General features: G+C 41.2%; 1 protein-coding gene across 4 annotated transcripts in view; it reads left to right on the top strand.

Moving 5' to 3' along the window:
• The window catches only part of EBF1 (EBF transcription factor 1), a 390,606-nt gene that overhangs the window by 238,934 nt on the left and 129,682 nt on the right, over window positions 1-21,990 (top strand). For all 4 annotated transcript variants that reach the window (XM_070414505.1, XM_070414506.1, XM_070414507.1 and 1 more), the window contains one exon: window positions 6,560-6,641. In XM_070414505.1, the coding sequence (XP_070270606.1) occupies window positions 6,560-6,641 (82 nt within the window). The remainder of the gene's footprint in view (window positions 1-6,559; window positions 6,642-21,990) is intronic.

Consider the following 21,990-nt stretch of genomic DNA (forward strand, 5'->3'; position numbering starts at 1 on the left):
CCACCAACTGGGCTCTCATTGTTGGTTAAAATACATTAGAAATAGGTGACAGTCATGAGAAAAATTGGAACACATTAAAATTTATAATTGGGAATATTGTGGTGACCATACCAGAAAATTTTAAGCTAACTTTAGCTCTAATTGTGGATGAATTTGATCGTGATGATAAGAGTATAGCCAGATATGATAATGGCCATACTCTCATAGTAGAACACAACATACAAAGAAATGAGTTTAGTGGATATAAGCTTTGGAGCCAAACCGCCTACATTCAAATCCCAGTTCTACCACTTACTAGATAGGAAACCTTGGGCAAATTACATAACTTCTCAGCATCGTTATCTATAAAATGAGAATAAAGATAGTGCTTCACAGGGTTGTAGTGGAGAGTAAATGAATTAATACATGTGAAGTCTTAGAACCGGGCATTGCACATGGTATACTCATGTGTTTGCTCTAATAACCACTAAGTTGAGGTATTGAGGTTCCTCCTACCTTGTGTTTTGTGCTTGGCTCTATTACTGAAGCAAAGTTACCACTGCACTTGCATTTTTCCATTGTGGGGAAGGGTTTGTACTAGTGACTCCGAGTTCTGAGGCCTGATGCCTGTCTCAATCCTATCCCCACATCGGCAGGAGCTCTGTGTCATGTGGTTCCTTGCAGATAATGTTGCTTGGAATGGAAACAGTTTAAGACACATATGTCCTCAGTCTGTCTCCAGCCCCAAGAAAAATGGACCAACCCTTGGGTTTGTTATCTGCCTCATTCCTGCTGTATATCAAACTATTAGGATGATTCTAAATTTCTTAACAGGTAATGTTAGTTCCTTAATACATTGTGGCAAGAAGCACTGGCATTTGAGGAATATTTGTGAAAGAGCATCTCTGAAGGTGAATGTCTTCTCTACCACACACAAGCCTACACTGCTTTGGATGAGTCAGACTTTCTCATCTAACTTTCCATCAAACCTTGCAGTAGTCAGTGTTAAGCTACAGCACTCTTGCTCTGACTTCCCTTCTCCCTTTTATTTCTAAAGAACTGCAATTTATATTTCCCCATTGGCCACCGATTTATTTGTCCTCTCCTCTCCCCTTTTATAATCCTGCTGCCTTTTCCTACCTTTCAGATCAACTTCTAGCATGAGGACACCTATTTGCAGTGGGTCCTTTTTCTGAAAACTATTTTTAAATTCTTTGGTCGGTTGCTATGCTATCCCAACACCTTTTTTTTTTTTTTTTTTAAGTTCTTGCCTCTAATTATGTTCTTTTATCAAGGGCAAACTCTGAGCTCTGAGGTAATGAATGCTTTTCAAGTTGATCATGTTCACCCCTTCAGGCTGAGAACACTTTCCAAAAATGCCCAAGATCTTAGGTACCTTGGCCAGGGGAAAAGGTAAACTCCTTGAAGTCAGTGGCCAATAATAGGGGTAGCCACATGCTCCCCCTTGGGATCCCCAAGATAGTGCCACAACTTGGTATCATTCCACTTTCCACTGTGGGAGGGAGAAGATTTGCTTCAACTACGTAGAATCCCTTCCCAGATCTCATTTCTTCCTCTTTCTTCCTTCCTCACCTCTCAAACATACTGCACGGGTTTGAGTCAAGGCAGGTCCTCTCTCAGTAATGCATTTTAATATCAGAAAAAGAGAGAAAGTGGGCCTGGCAGTGAGCAACCTTTGCCCTCATACAGCCCGCCCCTGTGACATCTGTGGGATTTTGGCTGACTTCTGTGTATCATATTTTCACATGGATGAACTGTACTCTACCATTTCTGTGTACCAGGAACCCAAAACAGTGTTGACATTGAAAATAGAGTTTTCTCTTTCTAGCTGTTTTAGCTTCTCTGTTTTCAAGGGCGACCTATTATTTTTCATGGCAGTGGCCATGGGACTCTTGTTTACCTCTCCACGGAGGGCTGTCCTGAGGCACTGATGGTATTTCTGAAGTAGCCCCTGGCAGCTCGGGTGGTCTGGGTGGACATAGCTGCTTTCTGGTTAAATATTTTAAATTTGGGAGAATTCCTGGACTCCTGGAAAGTCTTCCTTGGTTATATCTGGGCAGTAGATTTGGTCTTTGAAGGCAGACAGCTCTGTGCTTCATTGTCAAAGCAAAGATAATAAAGCAGTTCATGGAAAGAGGCCCTTTGAATCATGAGGCATTTCCTTCTCACCCTCCAGTGAGTGTCTGTGTGGGAGCAGCTGGAGCTTCACACAGAAGGGACCCCACAGTTGTCTCCACACAGCTGTTTCCAGCATCAGGTCAGTGTGAGTCTCCGTGTCCTGAATATGTTTGGGAAGGATCGTCTGCCACATAACCATCTGCAGGCATAAGTCAGAGGAACTTTCAGGGAGCCTTAAGACTGCAAATGGGGGATTTTATGTCTTGGTTTAGGTGTGTCTTGATGCTGTTCTTTTCCAGCCTGGAAATTCTGAGAGCAGCTGAAAACATCCAAACGTGATTTTTCAGAATTTGGGTGGGAGAGGTAAAAACTCAACCTGCTCAGCCTGGATCTATCGCAATGCTTTGCATAATAATTAATGATGTACAAGCTGTTGCTTAATGGACGGTTTTACTGTGTGTGCCCTTCAGTTGTGACTAGCTGGAGTCCCCCATGATTTAAGCGGCTACCTCTCTTCTTTATGTGCGCCTTGGCCATTGGATCAAGCTGTTGGAGTCATACTTTCTCTCCTTGGTTTCTGCTTCCTCTTTCCTTTTTGTCGGTCATTCAATGAACGTATGCTTAACCTTCACATTCAAAGAGAGGAGAATTTTTTTTTTTTTGTATCTGAAAATCTGAACATTTCTGAGTGCTAGGCAATGACCAGTTCACAGGGATAAATGATGAAAATAATTATTACTGTTTCTATGCTTGTTGCTATTTAAACACTCCACATATGATGCTCATTTAATTATCAATAACCCTCTAAAGTAGGGCCTGTTACCCCCTTCCCCCTTTTACAGGTGAGAAAATCAAGGCCCAGAGAAGTAAAAGAACTTGTCTAAAGTCACACAATTAATTCAACAGTGAAGCTAGAATCATGATGAAAACCACATAGTAGTCCTGGGAGAGAGATAGTGTTATTCCCACATTTTAATGAGGCCACTGAGGGAGGGTCAAGGGAATTGTCTAAATTTACCCAGGCTTGTCTTATCTCCAACCCTAGCTCTTGTCCAGTATACTCCACTACTGTCTGTATTGTAAAGGTCCTGGATTCTGTTTAGTTGAACAGATATTTACTGGAAACCCACTGGGTTGTGAGTCCTGTGCCATGTGCTGGTTATATAGAATTGGCTTTTTGTTTTTTGCATCCTTATATAGACGAGTCAGATCCTGGTGGCTAATTCAGTGAATTTTCTTTTTGGGAAAGCTTGCAGGTACCTCTGGTGTCCAGTACCATGCTAGTCACACGGAAGCTACCTAATATACTGAATAACTATTGGTTGATAAAATGTGCTATCAGTTAACCATTGAATAAACAGTTTTGTTCTAGCAACCTCTGTGTTTGATTCAGTTAATGTTTACTGATAGGCTGATGTCTTACATTCACCTGACCGACGAACCTAAACACTACTTTTAATATGATGCCACACTTGGTTAACCGTCACTTTCCTAATTGAGGTAGTAGACTAAAAATATTCAATGTCAAAGTATGGAGCTCTTATTGGGTTGATTTTGAAAAGCTAACATTACATTGGAAAACCCAAACAATTAGTAGTGAAGGATGCTAGTTCTAGCTCTTATAACTAATAAAACTGTGTACTTGTTACCACATCTGCTCTCTCTCAATTTTCTCATATGCACAATAAGGAAATTAGACTAAGTGATGGTTAAGATCACTTGTTAAGTCCTCTAATTCATGGAAAAAAACAGATAGTATAAAGAGTCCTTTTTAGTAATGCTATGTATTAGTTTAGTTTTGGCTGCAGGAAGTATCTTAATTTTGTTGTCTTATATTCTTGCCTTTTAAATGGGTTGGTAATTTCTGGTACACCTAATTTATATAACTTCTGTGAGGGTTCAATGAGATACGGGGGATACACGTGCTTTGAATAGTATAACACACGTAGGAACACAAGATGGCATTATTCATATTGAAAGTTAACGATAAAGTGTCAGATTTCTCACCACTCTTCCCCCCAGCCCCAAAAGACTGGAGTTGGGTCCTGGTTGGGCTATTTCTTAGAGTTTATGGAACTCTTTGGGACTGTACAGGGTCAATAGGGGCTTTGTCCTGCTGCAGGTCCGTTTCCCACGGTTGGGGCAAGGCTGCCACACTTTCTCCTGACACACTTTATCAAACACACCCGCCACACAAACTGGGGTAATTCGCCAGACAAAAGTGAGGTTTTCAGTTACAAGAACCTCCGCTTTGTGAAAAGCCCCCTCGGAATCTGAGCCCTTTCGCCTGGGCCAGCAGAGGTGTCTCCCCAGCTTTACAAATGCCTTAAAAGCTGCCCGATAAAAACTACCCCGAATTTGTGTGCCATGTCTAACTCTGTCTGTTGGTGTGGGATATTTTTAACTCCTGCTTCTAATTCCTCTTGGTTCCTTTAAGGAAGCGCGATCATAAGGGTCAGGCACTTGGCATCTACTTAGGGGAAAACTTTGAAAGAATTTCTGAGGCTCCCCCTGGGGTAGAGCTGGCTCTCCCCAGAAGAATCGGCCTTTCAGAGTGTCTTTGCCACATAAGGGCTTGAGCTGGGCCCCAGGCACCAGTTGACGCTGTCTCTCCCCCACGACAGATGGTCAGGCCTTCAATTTCAGCAAGGGATCCTCTGTGGAGCTTCTGCCAGCATGCCGAGTGACAGGGCAGCTTAGGGTAACGGGGATCCGGTGTGTGCCCGGCATAGCTTTTGTGCTAACGATGGGCTGCTGACAGGCGCCTTGTCCCCGCTCATCCTGGAGGCAGATCCCCGCTCCCTTGATTCTGTTTCTCTCTGGCAAAGCTGCGTCCTGTTTGCCTGTCTTTCAGAACCCATTTTGGCACCAGATGGACCCCCTCACGGTGGCTAGCAGTTGTCTGACTTGAAGATGCCAGAGGGTGTGCTGACAGCTCCTTCTAACATAACCTGAATCTGGCTGTCGGCTCTGGGCTCAAATGGCTTAAACACACACAGGCGGCAAATATTATCAACCCTGGGGAACAAGGGAGGGGAGAGAATGGCAGTGCCCACTCCTACAATATTTACGTTGCTAGTGTAGAGATAATACTAATAATTCTTCTTGCTTGTACAATTACTCATATTTACTCTTCTTAGTACAATTGCTGTTGATAGTACAATTAGTGTTCATATCAGTACTGTACTACTTCTGTTATTACTAAAACTACTATAGCATAATGGCTAAGAACGCAGGCTCCATCCAAATTTGAATTCTACTCTTTCACGAAAGTATGTGTACCAGGGTGGGATTTTTACGCCATTGTAGACTTCAAGTGGGGGAGAGATGAAGAAGGGAAAATTTCTTTAAAAATTTTTTTTCATTTTATTTTATTTTTTTCATCACCTTTTATCCCTCCTGTACCCTCTTCCACCTCCACCCACCCCTCCCCCCAACACAATCAACATACTGTTGTTCATGTCAATGAGTTTTTTCTCTCTTTCTTTTTCTTTTTTGCTCAATCCTTCCACCTCCCCAGCCTCCCTGCCCTCTATACTTACAAGAATTTCACTGACTAGCATTTTAATGCATTCTGATATTTTGGGAAATTATTTGAGTCTGAAATCCACAGGCCTAAGAGAAAGGGAATGAAGATCTTAAGGTGGCTTTTAAAATTGTTCTTTTCCCAAACCTGGACAGGTGTGGAACATGCAGGTGGCCAACATGAATGCTCTAGAAGGCTTCCTTTACCTGATGGATTTTAACAAACCACTGCGACATAAGAAATAACTCAGAAAGCTATAGGGTGAACATTGAATTTAGAACGCTTTTGCAAGTTAAAGTGGGCACTATTAATACACTAATACAGCAGGCGACAACTGGAATTGTTTCTGGCAAGGTGGGACTCTTGGTCACTCTAGCAAGTAAAGCCCCCGGGCCTCATGTATAGGAAATCTTTGAGAAGCCAAAGGACTTTAGTCAGATGTGAATCTTACCTACTTCTCATGGGTACTACTAAACTAGGGTATTTTATTTGGAGATGCTAAGTTAAAAGGTGTCTACTGTTTCCTTGTGGTCATTCAGCATGTATTTTGCTGGTTCATAATCTGTGACTTTACAGGGCTTGACTTACATGTTATTAGGGACCGTGAGTAATTCTCAGGCAATTATACTCAATTGGAACCTACCTTAAATGGGGTGAAGCCTTTCTCTCTGCCTGAGTGAGAACCCTTCCTTGGGGGCTTAATGCTTTTGTGAGAGCTGCTGGCAGTACTGAGAGCCATCCATCCAGCTGGGATGCCGAGCAAAGGCTAACGCTTTCAAAGAAATACTGGTTCTAACACCATTCTGAATATTTCAGAAAACTGGCCTAGGATACACTGCCCAGAAGCGACTTACTACTTTTTTCCTTTCTGTGTCAGGACTGAAATGCTAACCACGATCATTTCTTTCTTCACAGGTTCTTCTTGAAATTTTTCCTCAAATGTAACCAAAATTGCCTAAAGAATGCCGGAAACCCACGTGACATGCGGAGATTCCAGGTGGGTCTGTCTTGTCTTTTTAAAATATCAATAATGACATGAATATCAGGAGAGAGTAAAAAAAAAAAAAAGACTGAGGCAGAATATAGAGAGTACGGTTGTTTCCCCAGAGTGAAGAGCAGGTGAGGTTCCTAGTCCCTCAGGTCTCTGCTGTCTAGGAGTTGTTATTTTTATTAGAGAAGAATTGGGACCACACCACCTGTGTGTGCTGGTTGAGCCTAGGGTGGCTTCCAGAATGGACTCACAGGCTTACACTACTGCAGATTAAGTGAAGTACACAGAAACAATGAATTCTTTGCCTATAAGTTTACAACTGGAAAGCTGGTACATAAGAGCTTTGTTCTGTTTTTAGAATTTACTACCTTCTTCCTTCCTCTCTCTCTGTTCTTCTATCCTTGGAAATTGTTAGTAGCAATTATCATTAAAAATGGACTCCTTAAGAAGCAGGGTGTTTCTAGACTGACAGGGGTGACAGTTCTGTTTCAGAAATGTCCTTGTGCGGCTCATGTAAATGTCCTGAAGCATCCATCCGATCTGCCACCATTAAAAGCATGAGTGGTATGCTAACCTCACATAATTATACATTTTCTAAAGGAAAAAGAATATGAGAACAAACGTGTTAACTTCTGAGACACAGAATGGGAGTTGGGTTTTAGTAAAGGTGGTTAAGTTCTAGGTAGGTGCTTCTCAAACTGGAAAGTCAAGAATCCCCTGGGGATCTTGTTAAAATGCTAATTGAGGTCTGGGGGGAGGGGGTGTAGAAATTCTACATTTCTAACAAGCTCCCTAGTGATGCCAATGCCATGGCCATACTTGAGTAGCAAGGTACTAGCCCCCTCCCGTGTTGCTCTCTGTCTAATTTTATGGCTAACTCATTTGCATGGCCAATGTTAAATTCCCCATCAGAATCATGACCCATATAGGTATGGCCATAAGGTCTGTATGGTGCTTATAGTATACTCTTAGGTATAGTCAGCTTTAAGTAGATTGAAATGTATGATCTCTGAGAAGCTCTTGAAAATTTTTAACTGCACAGTCTCTGATGGAGAAAGGGAAGGGATAATTCTGAGCATTGATTTTTGAATGTCAAGATCTCTTAATCTCTAAGATGATTGTTTTTTAAAGGGGTGAGACTTATTGGTCTCATGAAAGAATGAATTCAGTGAAAAAAAGAAGACATTCTCTCCTGGGATCTGAAGCATTTCTCTAAAATCATTTTGGCCTTGCCAACTTTTGTCTTAACAGAGATGATGGGGGAGAATCCCTAAATTCCTAGTTTCCCAGAAAATGTTTCTCCTGGCTAGATCCGGATCCCATTTTGGTAGACTTGGGTACTCTCATTCCCACACAGGACTTTTTGGGTTGCGTTGGAGTCACCTTTGAGGGCAAAACAACACATATGATGCCACTAAGTATGTGTTGCTAAGTGTCTTAAAACGTGAGGGTGAATTTTAGTATAAACTGTTTGGTAGTTTGCTTTGACCTTGAAAGGAGCCATATATCTCGTTTGAACAAGCTTGGGTTAGAAACGAAGCATCTCCAGGCACAAACCAATTCATATCTGAGAGACATGTCTAATGGCTTTTGAATACCAGGATCAACTTTGCTGTGTTTCTCAGGGAAGCAGAGCTAGAGATGGACTTTGGTGACATTGGGAGCCTAAAGAAAGAGCATTTGTGTAAGACTTCTGGGGACTTGTTTGCCCTCATAGGACCTGCTAGTAAAATGTCTGAAAGCCTTGAATTATAGGAATGTAGCTCTTATGTGAGATGAGAAACCAATTCAGTCTGTTATTTTTGAGACTAGAAAGTTTTACTTTTCAGACAAAAGAGTTACTTTTTGTTTAATAGAAGGCCTACTGAGATGAAGAGACATGAGTTAGATTTCCGGAAAGCCTCAGTTTCCTCAACTGTAAAATAGAGTAAAAATGATGATTCTGCTTATTTTACAACATATGAAGGAAAGACAGCATTTTGCATGCATATGTAATTTATAAATGATAAAATAAAATGTAAGCCTTTGGAGAAAATACTTGCAGTAAACTAAAGCTGGGTCATTATTTCAGTACAGGGTTTCTCCAATTTGGGCACAATTCACATTTTAGACTGGTTAATCCTTTGTGGGGAGTGAGGGTGGGGTGGGGGGAATGGTTTGTCCTGTGTTTGCAGTTGTCACTGGCCTCTACCACTAGATGCCAGTAGAGATACTCCCCTCCCCCCCCAGTCATGACAAACCAAGATGTCTCCAGGCCTTGTCAAATGTCCCCTGGTTGGGGTGGGAGTGCAAAATTGTTGCTGGTTGAGAATCACTGGTTCAATCCTATACTTGATGACCTCTGGCGGACTCTTCTCGGGGACAGTGCTTTTATCTCAAAGAGCACACTCTTTGTCTAGGCATGAGAGCTGCCTGACACACGTCATACTATCCTTCAAATACATAATGCTTTATCTGAACCATCACAACGCTCTTTCCTATGATTCTCCAACTGGTCCTAAAGTAGGTGGATGTGTCTCAATAGGGGCAGCTACCTTGGCCACCACAGAGTCAGTGTTTGAGTTGAAGAAGAGCTGTATCTCTTTCTATCAGCAATGACAAATTCCTTACTGCATCTCAGATTTAACCTGCTTTGTTCCATCACTCACTCCTTCCTTCCTGGCAGAGGATGGAGGGAGCCTATGACAGAATGAATACTGACTCCTTTAGTTTTGTATCTGTGTATGCTTACACATTTTATGAATTATCATTTTATGCAATTAGCACATGGTCTTATGCATGTAGGCACATGGGTATTTATGCAATCAGAGAATGGATGAATTGCCTCAATAGAATTCAAGTAAAACTTCACATATCTCTTATTCAACCTTTCCATTTTTTTTCCTCCAGTCTTGTTTCTTTGCATCATTTCATGCTGGTAGCCACACCATCCTTCTTGAATCCATTTTTTTCCTTGGATTCCATAACAACATCCGTTCATTCTCAGCTCCTCCTAAGAGATGCTCTTGTCTGCTCTCCTATGAATGTTGGTGTTCTCCAAATTTCCTTTTCAGATACAGAACTCTTTTCACTGTATAGGATCTCTGAGTATCTTCTCTACCCCCAGCACCTTAACCACTTTTTCGACACTGAGAATTCTTGAGTCAGGTTCCTTGAGACCTGATATCCCAATTCAGACCGAGCTACCAGCTGCCTGCTGGATATTTCCAGGAACGTCAATGCATTGAGCCCCCAAACTCAATGGTCATCCTCCTTATTTTTTTCCCTTGTGCTGGTGTCCAAGCTGGCTTCTCTTCCTATGTTCTCTGTCTTGGTTTGTTCCTAACTGCGTCAAGTACTGGGGAGAGAACTATTTATATTTGTGTCTATATCAGTGTGTTCCATATACATGTGTATAATTATACATGTCCCTGTGTGTACCTTGATGTACATTTATGGACATGGGCCATAATGATGATTATAAAGCTAACATTTATTGGGTACTGATGTGAGAGATATTGTGATAAGCATTTTACATGAATTATCCTTTTTATCTTCACAATATCCCTGTTGGGAATGTGTAAGTGTGGATTATGGATTTTACAGATGAGGAAACTGAGGCTTAGAGAAGGTAAGCAAGTTGCCCGAAGTCACACATCTATTAAGTATTGAGGCAGTCTGACTCAAATGTTATCTAAGGTTGTGGAACTATAAAGAACTTGTCCAGAGTCTGTTGGCAGGTACCAAGTGAGACAATAAGGAGGTCTCTCAACATCTGAGAGCCACAGTGGCTACCCACAAATATGTGCTGGAATCTCAGCAAAGCTAAGGAGGGGTTTTCAAAAGAGCATTTGCCCTAATAGAACCTAAAGATACCATCTGGATGAAGAACATTGGAACAGCACCAAAGTTTGCCAAGCAGAGGGTAGAATTGTGTGGAGGGGGAGAAACCTGAGCCTTGTTTCTGAACAGAGCTACAGTGTTGGTCAATTTGTAATTGTATGAACTTTAGGAAAAGAAGCTATTATTCAGAAGACTGCCCGAGCTTCACATAAGTGGTAGAGTTTTAGGCCAGTTCTCTAGGGCGAGACAGACCCCTTACCCAGATGGAGCCTGAGTAAAGCGGCCCCTCAGTGTAAAGTGGCACCTCAGATTACTCTGTTAAGAAACCTTACTGAAGTTCCCAGATCTTAGGAGTTAACCAGGAGGGGAAGGTTTAGTCTTCCCCGAAGCTATCCTGGCTGATAGAGATGCGTTAGGAGACAGTGGTCAAATGCTTCCTATGAACAAGACTTATAATTTCCATCATTTTTCTCATAGCACACTAAGTGGGAAGCTGGTTTCAAATATTTTTACTAGTATGTTGCTGCTGCCTCCAAGGGGGAGTGAGAGTGTCTTTTTGGGCATGAGAAAACTGGTGTACTCTTTATATCTCCCTGTGGCTTTTCCCAGTTATATTGAAAATCCGAGACCTGGAGACATCTGATTGAAAACTCGCTCTCCTGCCTATTAAGTGGGCTCTTCCCAATTGTCATGGGTGCTCTTTTTCTCTCACCCATTTTATCTGCTTGCCAGGCCAGTCTGATCTTCATACAGCTGTGCCTAGCATGTCTCCTCTGAACAGCGATCAGGGGCCTGTGTAGGTGACTGTGGAGGATACAAGAAAGGTTGTTGATCTCTTGACATGTAAAGACATTCTGTCAAGCAAACTCAGCCACACAGCGGCAGAGCTTCTGGTGTGTAAACAGAGACTGCTTAATTACACAGGTCGTGTCAATTAGTGTGACCTTAGCGTTTTCAAGAAATTAATCACTTTCCCCCGAGCTCAAGTATGTTCATACATTAAGGCAGTATGGAATAAACCTTGTAGAAAATCTGGTACAATCTTTTTTTTTTACAATGGATGTTTTCTTTTGAAATCCCTAGGCTGTGGTTAGGGTAACAAACTTGCTTAGATACAACAGTGGATATAGGCTTCATTCAGTTCTAGTAGGTGAGGGGAATTGGGGAGAGGGTGGGGGTAACCTAGGGATGGCAACAGCTCATGACAGGGAGAAACTCACTGTGACTAAATGAGCCAGTTTCTTCATCTTTACACTAAAAAGATGCTAATGTCACAGGCCTGTGTTAAAACCATGTCATGGGGCTGGTTTTTAACTGACAGGAGCTAGACAAGTCAAGGTTAAGATTTAAATCCTTATCAATAGCTTTTCTTGTTGGGGCTGGCAGAATGAAGATGGAGAGGGGAGGAACAAGAATTGGGTACAAGCTGTCATCACAGTCGACACCGTAATACCGGGAGGCTTCGAAGTAAAGTGTACATTTCCAAATCCATTTTATCTCTTCAACAAAGTTTTTCCAGAGGCTATAAATCTATATCTATGTATAAATATTAGCCCTGTGACTACCTACGAATATAAACGTAAGAGGTATTCATTCATTCATTCATGTCTACATGCACTTAGTAGTATTTATTGATGCGGTAGGTAGTGAGTATATTGTGAAGAACAAGAAAGGCAGAGTGTTTGTTCTAATGAAACTTGTATTCTAGGTGGGGTCTATTACTTAGGGTAATACTAGCTGCTGTAACAAATAGATCAAAGAATACATAATGGCTCATGTACAAGAAAAGGTTGCTTCTTGCTCATATAATGGTATAAGGCAGGTGTTCTTGTTGGTGAGCGGATCTTGTCCAGGGAGTGATATGGAGACTTGGGCTCCGTTTCATTTTGTGTCTCCACTGTCCTTTAGGTTCTAGTTGTCTCCATCCACCCAGCTGAAGACTATAGGGGCCATGGAGAGGGCACATGGACTTCTTAAAAGCCCAGGCTAAGAAATGACCCTTGTCAAATCTGCTCACATTCCCTGGCTGGGAGTCTGTCACATGGCCATATATAATAAGCAAGGGAGGTCTGCAAATGCCTAGTCATACAGCCCGAGAAAAGAGAAAATGGATGTACGCTGAACAATTACCATCAGCTTCCACATGTGTACAAATTTATAATTGCAAATCATTAAAAATTGTAATTATTGCTGTAAAGAAAATTAAACAGGATATTACAAGAGAGAATAACAGTGTGGGGTGGGCGATGGGAATCTACTTTAAAGTAGGTGACCAGGGAAAGCTTGTGGGGAGATAACATTGATGCTCAGAGCTAAAGTATAAGAATAAATTGTCCTGGGAAGTGCCAGAAGAATAATTTGTCCAGAGCGAAGAGAACAGCAAGCCGGAATTCATGTTTATCTGAGGGGACAAATAATCATCCTTCACTTCTTAGTCATTCAGAACGGAGGATAGAAAATATGAGAAGAAACCACCGGGTTGTGCATCCAAAATTCCCACCAAAAATGTGTGTTCTCTTTAAAATGATGACATGGGAAGCGACATTAAAAGGCAACTTTCTGCCCTTTTTTTTTGGATGAATTCTATACATTGTGGAGGACCCTTGTTATTTATTCAGAAACCCACAGAAGCTCTGAATCAATATGACATAGGGTATCATTAGAGGATTCCTAAAATACATGCCCAACCTCTGCCCTTATGGTCTGCTTGGAAAGGCACTTAAATAAAGACAAAAATATTCTCATCCCTTTTCCTTCTCTCCCACTGTCCCCCACCCCCTGCCTCATATTGTTTTGACAAACAGCACATTTTGCAATTAAATTCTTTACCAAACAGAATGCTAGGGGCCCGGGCTGCAATCACTCTGCTCATACGGAATAATTTCAAGATGCACCACGCTGATTAATTATACTGAAAGCAGCTCTAATGATAGTTTCTGAATCCAGGATTAATTCACAGAACATGGTAAATACAAATGGCGGATTTTCAACCTGATATATTAAACCATTATGGCTTATTGGGCAAATATGTGTCTTGACATGAGCCTTCTGCTGGGGCTCGGCAGAAAATATGCATCAGTGAGAAGGAATCCTTATGAGCTGGATTTGTTGAGTGGTAGCTCTGCACTTAGAGGAAATAAATTCCTACGTGAAGTACAGCTGCTATTGAAAAAATGTAAAATACATGAAAAGATAGATATGAAAGTGTTCGGTTTGATCAGTGTTGCCAATGGATATTGGTTCTGAGGATGCCAATACTTATAGAGACTTCCTAACAAAAGATATTATTATATGCTTTCACTTTTTCAGTTGTAACTTTTATAGAGCTTTTAGTATGTGTGAGACACTGTAGGACTCAATGTTTTACATGTATTATCTGACTTTTTTTTTCCCCCTATCGCTCTTTTCCTTGTTACTTTGCTCCAAACAAGCACATTGGCCTTTCTTCTCGTCCTTCATTTCTCTTTCCCAAATATACTGACCTCATTCCTGCCTCAGGGTCTTCGCACTGGCTGTTGCCTCTCCCTGGGAAATTTTCTCACTTCATGGATTGGCTGAATGCTCCTTATTTACTCAGATTTCAGCTAAAATGTCCACTCCTCGGGGAGGCCTTCCTTAATCACTCAATCAACAGTAGCACACCCATTTAGGCATCCGCCTTCCCATTTTATTTTCTTCTTATAACTTTTCATATTCCAAAATTTGCTTTCATTGCTTATTTACTTATTGTCTAAAAACCCTGCTCTGCCCCTGCTAAGAACTAAGCTCTTTGTGGGCAAATACTTCATCTGTCTTGTTCATTGCTACTTCTCCAATACATGGAATAATGCCTGGCAAATAGTAGGCCCACAACTTATTCCTATGATTAAGTGACTTACCTAAGGTTATAAACTAGTAAGTCATAAACTTGGTTGGGATTCAAACTCAGGAATGCCTGACCCTGGAATTGGAGTTGTTGACCAATATGCTATTTTCTTCCAATTTCAACATCCATGTGCCATAACCCGTTGGTAGAGAGCACACAAGGCAATTCTGTATGTGTTGGCTCACTGCAGCTTAAAACAGCCAGTGTACACGTAATTGGAGAGCACCAGTTACATGCCAATGACACCGTCAGGAGTCATCAAAAGTATCCTGACCCAGAGAGAGAAAAACACGGTTCAGGTCACCAATGAACTTTTTATGTGTAGCATGTGTCACAGTTCAGGAGATAGAAACTGAGTCTAGTTCCCAAGGATCCAATTAGTTTCACATAAGTATCTGAGGATTTAGAAACATCCATCCTTGTCTTACTCTTAAAAGAAGAGAGAGTTTTTGCCTTGAGCCTTAAAGTGTGGGTTTAATTCAGTTACTCACTGCGTATTCTAGCAGTTTCACTCCGTTACATCCTGTAGGTTCATGTGTCCTCCATAATTTTTAATGACTTATTTGGGATCTTTCAACCAGATAGAAGCTAGCAATCAGGCAGGTTTTAGAGAATATCTCATTCCATATCAGTGAAGGATATTTTAAAGGACAAAGTTAATGAAGGCCTTACTACTGCAGACCATTTTTGTGTAAAAATTACTTAAAGTGTAGTCAGTCACGTAGGCACCAGAGGTGTTCACTGGAAGATACCAGGGGAGTCAGAGGAGAGAGACCTGAAACCAGAAGAATGTATGGAGAGGCCAGAGGCTGCTGTGGGTGAGAACTGGACCTGAAGTCTGGAAGTTTCCCTTCAGGCTTGCCTCTGCTGTGAACTTGTCCTATGACCTTGAGGATGTTATTAAACCTTTTGGGGCCTCAGTTTTGCTATCTGTAAAAGGAAGTGTTGGGCAAATTTGCGGTATCATAATTCCTGAGAATCTCTTTTGTCATTTTGGTTTACGAACCTTATGTGATGACATATTTTCCAACCTAATGGCCTTTATGGAGTAAAATTCGCCCTCTCTATTTTAAAATAATTGAAGCCATGTGAACCTACCAACTCAGAGCTTCTCGTCTGCGTGAGATAACCAGTGTTTCCATATGGAGATGATCTGATCCATGTCAGCAAAAGGAAATCACGGAATGCTTTAGTGGCAGCCTTGCTGTGGCTGCATTTAGGATTCTCTCTCTGCAAGTCTTGTCTCCTTTGGAAGCCACTAGATTGGCTGATCTCTTGGGTCTCTTGTGACTAACATTCGAGGACTCTCTAATAAGTGGTTCAGCAGACAGCTGGGTGGAGAATGTGGGCTGTGTGGGGTGGAGGGCAGACGTTTGAAGGAATAGAGTTCATTTTATAGAGCAGTTTTAGGTTTACAGAAAAATGAGGGGAAAGCACAAAGAGTTCCCATAGACTCCCTCAATTCCCCCTCCCCTGTTTCTCCTAACATCTTATATTAGTGAATACATTTGTTACAGTTCATATACTAATATTGGTACATTATAGTCAACTAAAGCCTTTCGTTTGTACTAGGGTTCACTTTCTATGTTATGTAGCCCATGGATTTGGACAAATGCAGAATGTTATATATCCACAATTCAAGTGTGATCTATAATATTCCACTGTCCTAAAATCCCCTATGCTCCACCTATTCGTCCTTCCCTCCCACCTCCCAAAATCCTGACGGTCACTGATCTTTATACTGTCACCATAGTTTTGCCTTTTCCAGAAGGTCATATAGTTGGAACCATACAGTATATAGTCCTTCCAGATTGGCTGCATTCATTTAGCAATATGCATTTAAGGTTTTCCTTCATGTCTTTTCATGGCTTGATAGCTCATTTCTTTTTATTGCTGTTTAATATTCCTTTCTATGGATTACCAGTTTTGTATATCCTTTCACCTATTGAAAGACATCTTGATTGCTAATGCCTTTCATTTAGGTCAATTTTTATTGAAATAATTGTAGATTCACACACAGTTGTATGAAATAATCTAGAGTGATCCTGTGTGCCCTTTACCTAGTCCTCAATAGTAATATTTTGCAAAACTATAGTACAATATCACATTGTGCTATATAGTATTCATAAAGAATATGAACATTGATACATCCACCAATCTTATTCACATTTTTCTAGTTTTACGTGCAGTCATTTGCATGTGAATGTGTTTATAGCTCTATATAATTTTATGATGTATAGGTCTGTGTGCCTATCACCACAGTCAAGATATTGGGTATTTCCATCACCACAAGGGTCCCTCTGTTATGCTTTAATGGCAGCCACACAATTCCCTCTGTCCCTAACCTTTGTCCCTAACCTTTGGCTAACACTCATGTGTTCTCCTTTTCTAAAATTTTGCTATTTCAGGAATGTTAAGGAGATGGAATCATGCAGTGTATTCGTTTGCTATAGCTTCCATAAAAAATACCTCAGACTGTGTGGCTTAAAAATGGAAATTTATTTTCTCACAGTTTGGAAGGCTAGAAGTCCAAGATCAAGGTGTGAGCAGGGTTGGTTTTCTCTGAGACCTCTCTCTCCTTGGCTTGCAAATGTTCGCCTTCTCACTGTGTCCTCACATGGTCTTTCTTCTTTGCTCTCACATCCCTGGTGTCTCTCTGTGTGTCCAAATTTCTTCTTCTTAGAAGGACGCCACTCAGATTGGATTAGGGCCCATCCTGAAGGCCTCATTTTAACGTGATCACCTCTCTAAAGGCCCTATTTCCAAGTATGTTCACATTCTGAGGTACTGAGAGTTAGGACTTCAACATATGAATTTTGGGGGTGAGGGAACACAATTCAGACCATAATTTGCAATGTGCAACCTTTGGTATTGGCTTCTTTCACTTGCTGTATTTCCCTGGAGATTCATCCAGGAGTATCAGTAGTTTGTTTCTTTTTATTGTCGACTATTAGTCCCTGAATGTTGCTTAATGCCTTTTTATTTCATGTGCTTAAAGCCAATGCATTCAATACCTTCTATTAGGGGCCCTAAACTAATGCAAACATAGAATAAGCTAAACTCAGAGACAAGTAAGCCATATAAAACCAACTTTAACATTAATTCCCTTGCACCAAATTACTATATATCAGCATTGAAAACCAAAATATATAATTTTTTAAAAATAATCATTTAAAATTAATTCACATAAGTGATGATTTTTTGGAGGGAGGTACTTACTATCAAGATACTCTAAATTTAAATATTAAAGATATTGTTAGGGTCTGACCTTTTCTCTGACTCCACATTTATTGTAGAAATGTTTAAAGATACAGATCTCAATTCTTTGGGGGCCTTTGGTCCTCCCACAGGAGCTGCTACTTCTGTTAATGTGACCTTCCACCCATGACTAAATTTAGCTGCTTGTGTCTTTTTGAAAATCTGCTCATGAGACAGAGATTATGCTTCATGAATTTCTGATAATATAGTTGGAACATATGCAGTCTCCTGCCTGGTACAAAGGGAAGAGGGCCAGCCTGAGGAATGACAGTGAAGAAATGTGAACTAACAACAAAACTCCCATAGAACCCCTCATTCCAGTGAAGTATTAGGAACACCAGACTGAATTGATCAGCTGTCTAATTTACAGACTGTTTTTAAAGCGGTAAGATTTCACTGAGTTTCAAGCCCAGAGTGTAATAGGCTGAGATGTAGATGAGATCTAGAAAGCAAAGTTACATAAGTCAGTGAGATCTTGCAATTCACAAGAGGCCTAAGTTATATAATTATGTGTTGTGAGCACAAAGGTCTTTAAAAATGGTTTCATTGTTAGACTGATAAAAGAGTAGACATGGAAGAAATACTTTCTGTATCTTTTTATTTGAAATAGCAGTTTGTGCTGGGTCCTCTTCATGGCCCAGCATGTCCTCTCAAACTTTTTTTGAGCATCACAAACATCTTTAAAAGCAACAGCTATACAACCATTATTATTGGTGCTTGCTAATTGCTCAGTATGAACCAGGAACCATACTAGGCACTTTACGTAATGTCAGCCCCACAGTAACATTGTGTGTTGGCCACTATGATTATTTCCATGTGAGATTCAGGGACACTGGGGCTCTGAGAGGTTAAGTTAAAATCATATCCACCAGGAAAGCTTGGGAATCAAGAATCAAAATTTGTGTGTTGATTTTTTTATAATTCTAAATAGAGGAGAGTACTAGTAAATAGCAAAAATAATAAGCTTTAGCGGTATCTAGATCCAGGATATAGCAGAGAAGATTCTGAACCACCAAGATGAGCCAAGAAATTGAAAATGTCCATGTAATATCTTCAGAGCCTGTGGGCAGCTGCAGACTTCTCTCCTGCCCTTTATATTCCCTCACGCTGTGTACCTTCACCTAGAAGGTTGAACCCTGGTACAGGCTGGGTATTCATCAGCACATCTCTGGATTGCCATCTTAAAAGGGTATGCCCCTTTATTCAATAGAAATTTGATTCCAGAAAATATACATGTACACAACCCTAAACATGTCCACTTAGCCAATACTTATTTCAGGAGATATAACTTGGGCATCCTAGTGAGTAAATTGGCACAATTTCTTTCAAAACCATTCTACAGCAGCGTTGCCCAACAGAACATTCTGCAATGATGCTCATGTTCCTATCTGCCCTCTAGCTGCGTGTGACTACTGACCACTTGAAATGTGGCCATGATGACTCAGGAACAATGGAACTTTACATTTTACTTAAGTAGTTTACATTTAAATAGCCATCAGTGTGGTTATTGTATTGGGCAGTGCAATTCTAGAGACTAAAGATTTAATTCTAGCAGCTATCATAAAATTCTAACTAGACCTGTTCCTCATATTCCCTTCATGTCGTTCCCTGGGCAGGAGAATGAAGAAGTGGGTAGAAAGGGGAGGGGTGGTCGAGTCCAAATGTAAAGTCATTTTCCATGTTTATCTGTCCCAAATTCAAGCTGTGCTTTGTTGACAAAATTTGGGAAGGTTGCAGATTTGGCAGGCCTGTCTGTCCCCTTGCCTGCATGAATGTGTCAGCACCTCATTAATCTTGGGTTAAACTATAAAGGCCCTTTTCCCTCCTACCATGGGCCTATTTTTTAAAGGACACTTCAGTGCCCTTTTGCATTTCACAGTGAGATTTTTTAAAAATTTATAACTTGCTCTGTGGATTAATTTAAGCCTATATTTTACTTAAATATATCCTGATCGTTTCCAAATTGAAATGAGAGAAATTATTTTGGGGATATAGGGGAGTTTAAATGTATTGTGCCATGGGTTTCTGAGGAACATATTGGGTGTTTATATTCTATAAATTAAAAGCATGAGAAATCTCTGTGTTATCTTTCTCCAATTTAATGAACCTTTCAATGAAATGATTTTATCACACATGTGGTCTTGGTGATTCTTCTCTTTCCAAGAAAAAGACATAGAGGGCGTAATGTTTTTTTTTTCCTTAACAGTTTTTGTCCAATGTAAGAAAAAGATGAAAGGTCTTTAAACAATACTGGGTATTTTAAGCCTTAAGCCTGTAGTGCTTTGTCTTACAGGTGCGTGGTGAATTGTCATTGCTTTTTTTCTCTCAAGACAGACATCGAGAATAACCACTTTCTGTATTTCCTGGCACTGGAAACAGTTACCGTTTGGGATTCCTTTTATAGTTTCTTCAGCTAACGACTCCAGTGACCACTCAATTGTGGTCTCGTAGTAAATCAAAATTTCTTTGAAAGAGTCAGCTCTGTTATATAATTGTAGATGTCCTGCGAAGTCATCTCCCTAACTAAAAAGAAAGACGTGTTTCTGTTGCCTCAAATAATACGGACTCTGCCACCACACATAATATTCTTTGAAATGAAAAGAATAGGCCATTTTCTCCTCCTCCTCCTCCTCCTTTTAAAGTAGCCTACAATTGATGAGACATACACAGGAGCTTCAGGCTGTGTCAGATCTGGTTGGTCAATTGTGAAGAAAGAGAAAACCAAGCTGCACACTGCTCCTTCAGACTTACCTCCTCCCATGAATGACTTGCCCTAGCTAGGATTCAAGGTGACTAAGGAGAATGCTCTCAGTGGTTTACTTTGCGTTTTAATAAAATAGAGTTAAAAATAAAACCAGGGGGTGGCCTAGCTCCTGCTGGGAGTTAAAGTGAGGGCCCTGAGGAGGATTTAGGAGACCCCATGGAAGCCCTCCCTGGGAGGCAGCATGACCATAGGCCCATGTCCTTCCTTCTCTGCCTCTGGGTCTGACAGACACCAGGGGCTTTGTATGAGGAGCAGGGCCTCAAGTGAGGGTCTAGAAGAAAAAACACCAATCAAATCAGCCCAACCCCATGATTCTGTGGAAGCAGTGTGTGCACAGCCCACAGTTCGTTGCCACCTTTGAGGCGGGGGGTAAGGAAACTCGCCATATTTTGCCAGGAGACTTTTAGGTCAAAGTGAGGAGCAGGGGAACTTTTAAGTTTGATGGGCGTTGATGGGTGTAGGGGTCCACACAGGGGATCACTTTGTCAGGCAGGGCCTACAATTTGCAGGCACAGGCCAAGGCCCAGCACTTTCCTCTCTGCCCAAATCAGGTGACGAAACTGCCCTGTTGCCCAAGACTCTAGAATGCAGTGCCCACTTTGGCCAACTCAGAGCAAAGGCTTCCCCAGGAAAGGGGGCCTTGCTGCGTGCCAATTCTTGTAAAGCATTTCACCTCTTCAGAAGCTAATGCCTCTCAAAACCAAGAACAATTAAAGCTGGAGTCTTTCTAAGCAACTGGGGAATTGAGCAAAATAAATCAGAAATCCTCAGCTTGGCTCTGGAGGCTCGCCTCATTATGAGAGCAGATCTATTAGCCCTCTTGCCATTGTCTTTCATTTCTCAAGTGAGGTGATTCTAATTAAATTAATCTGCATGTCAATCTATCGGTGATCAATCAAAGAGCCTGAGGTCCCCCCTATGCTGCAGGGTGCTTGCGGCTGACAGGGGCTGATAATGGAGGAAGAAATAAACTGTCCAGCAAAGTTAATTAGTCAACATAATAGGTGGATTAAATGGGAGCCAGCTGATTGCTGTTTCCCATGTCAGAGCACGAGGTGGGAGCTGAAGCTGCAATTACAGACAATTATTATATTTGGTTGTAAGAGGTCGCATGAATAAACATATCTCTGTGGGTTTCAGTTTTAATCCTCTTCCCCATTTAATATAAGGAGAAGTGTAGGTCATTTCTTCTCATTGTTTTAGTGAAAATTCTCTGAGAAAACACCTTTCCGACAAACTGAGTTCAGAATCAGTTTATAAGGTGGCCAGGGTATGTGAATTGTACCCTGGACCCATGCCACCATTTGTACAGAGGGATCTTTGAAACACAGACCTAAGACCCTTCTTGAACAGAGATTTTTTTTTTTTTGGGGGGGGAGTAGTGGTGATGGTGGAGATGGTGGCAAGGGGGGCTTTGGTCCAGTTAACAAGTACAAGAATCCCCTAAAAAGACAGGACAGCAAGCTGCATCCCAGTTCTCCCTAAAACCTCTCTTTTTCTTTTCTCTATCTTCTTAACCCTGACACAGGGGAAGGAGGGGGAAGAGGGGGATATTTTAAAGATTCAAAAGATTTTTTATTTGCATGATCAACTGTGATATCTGCTTCAGTGTCTAAACTGAAGGGTAATTTAGGTGAAACACAACC

This window comes from Myotis yumanensis, unplaced genomic scaffold (genome assembly GCF_028538775.1).
Source record: "Myotis yumanensis isolate MYYU_CA2020_CCGP unplaced genomic scaffold, mMyoYum1.0.hap1 SCAF_5, whole genome shotgun sequence".
In the NCBI taxonomy this organism is placed as follows: Eukaryota; Metazoa; Chordata; class Mammalia; order Chiroptera; family Vespertilionidae; genus Myotis; species Myotis yumanensis.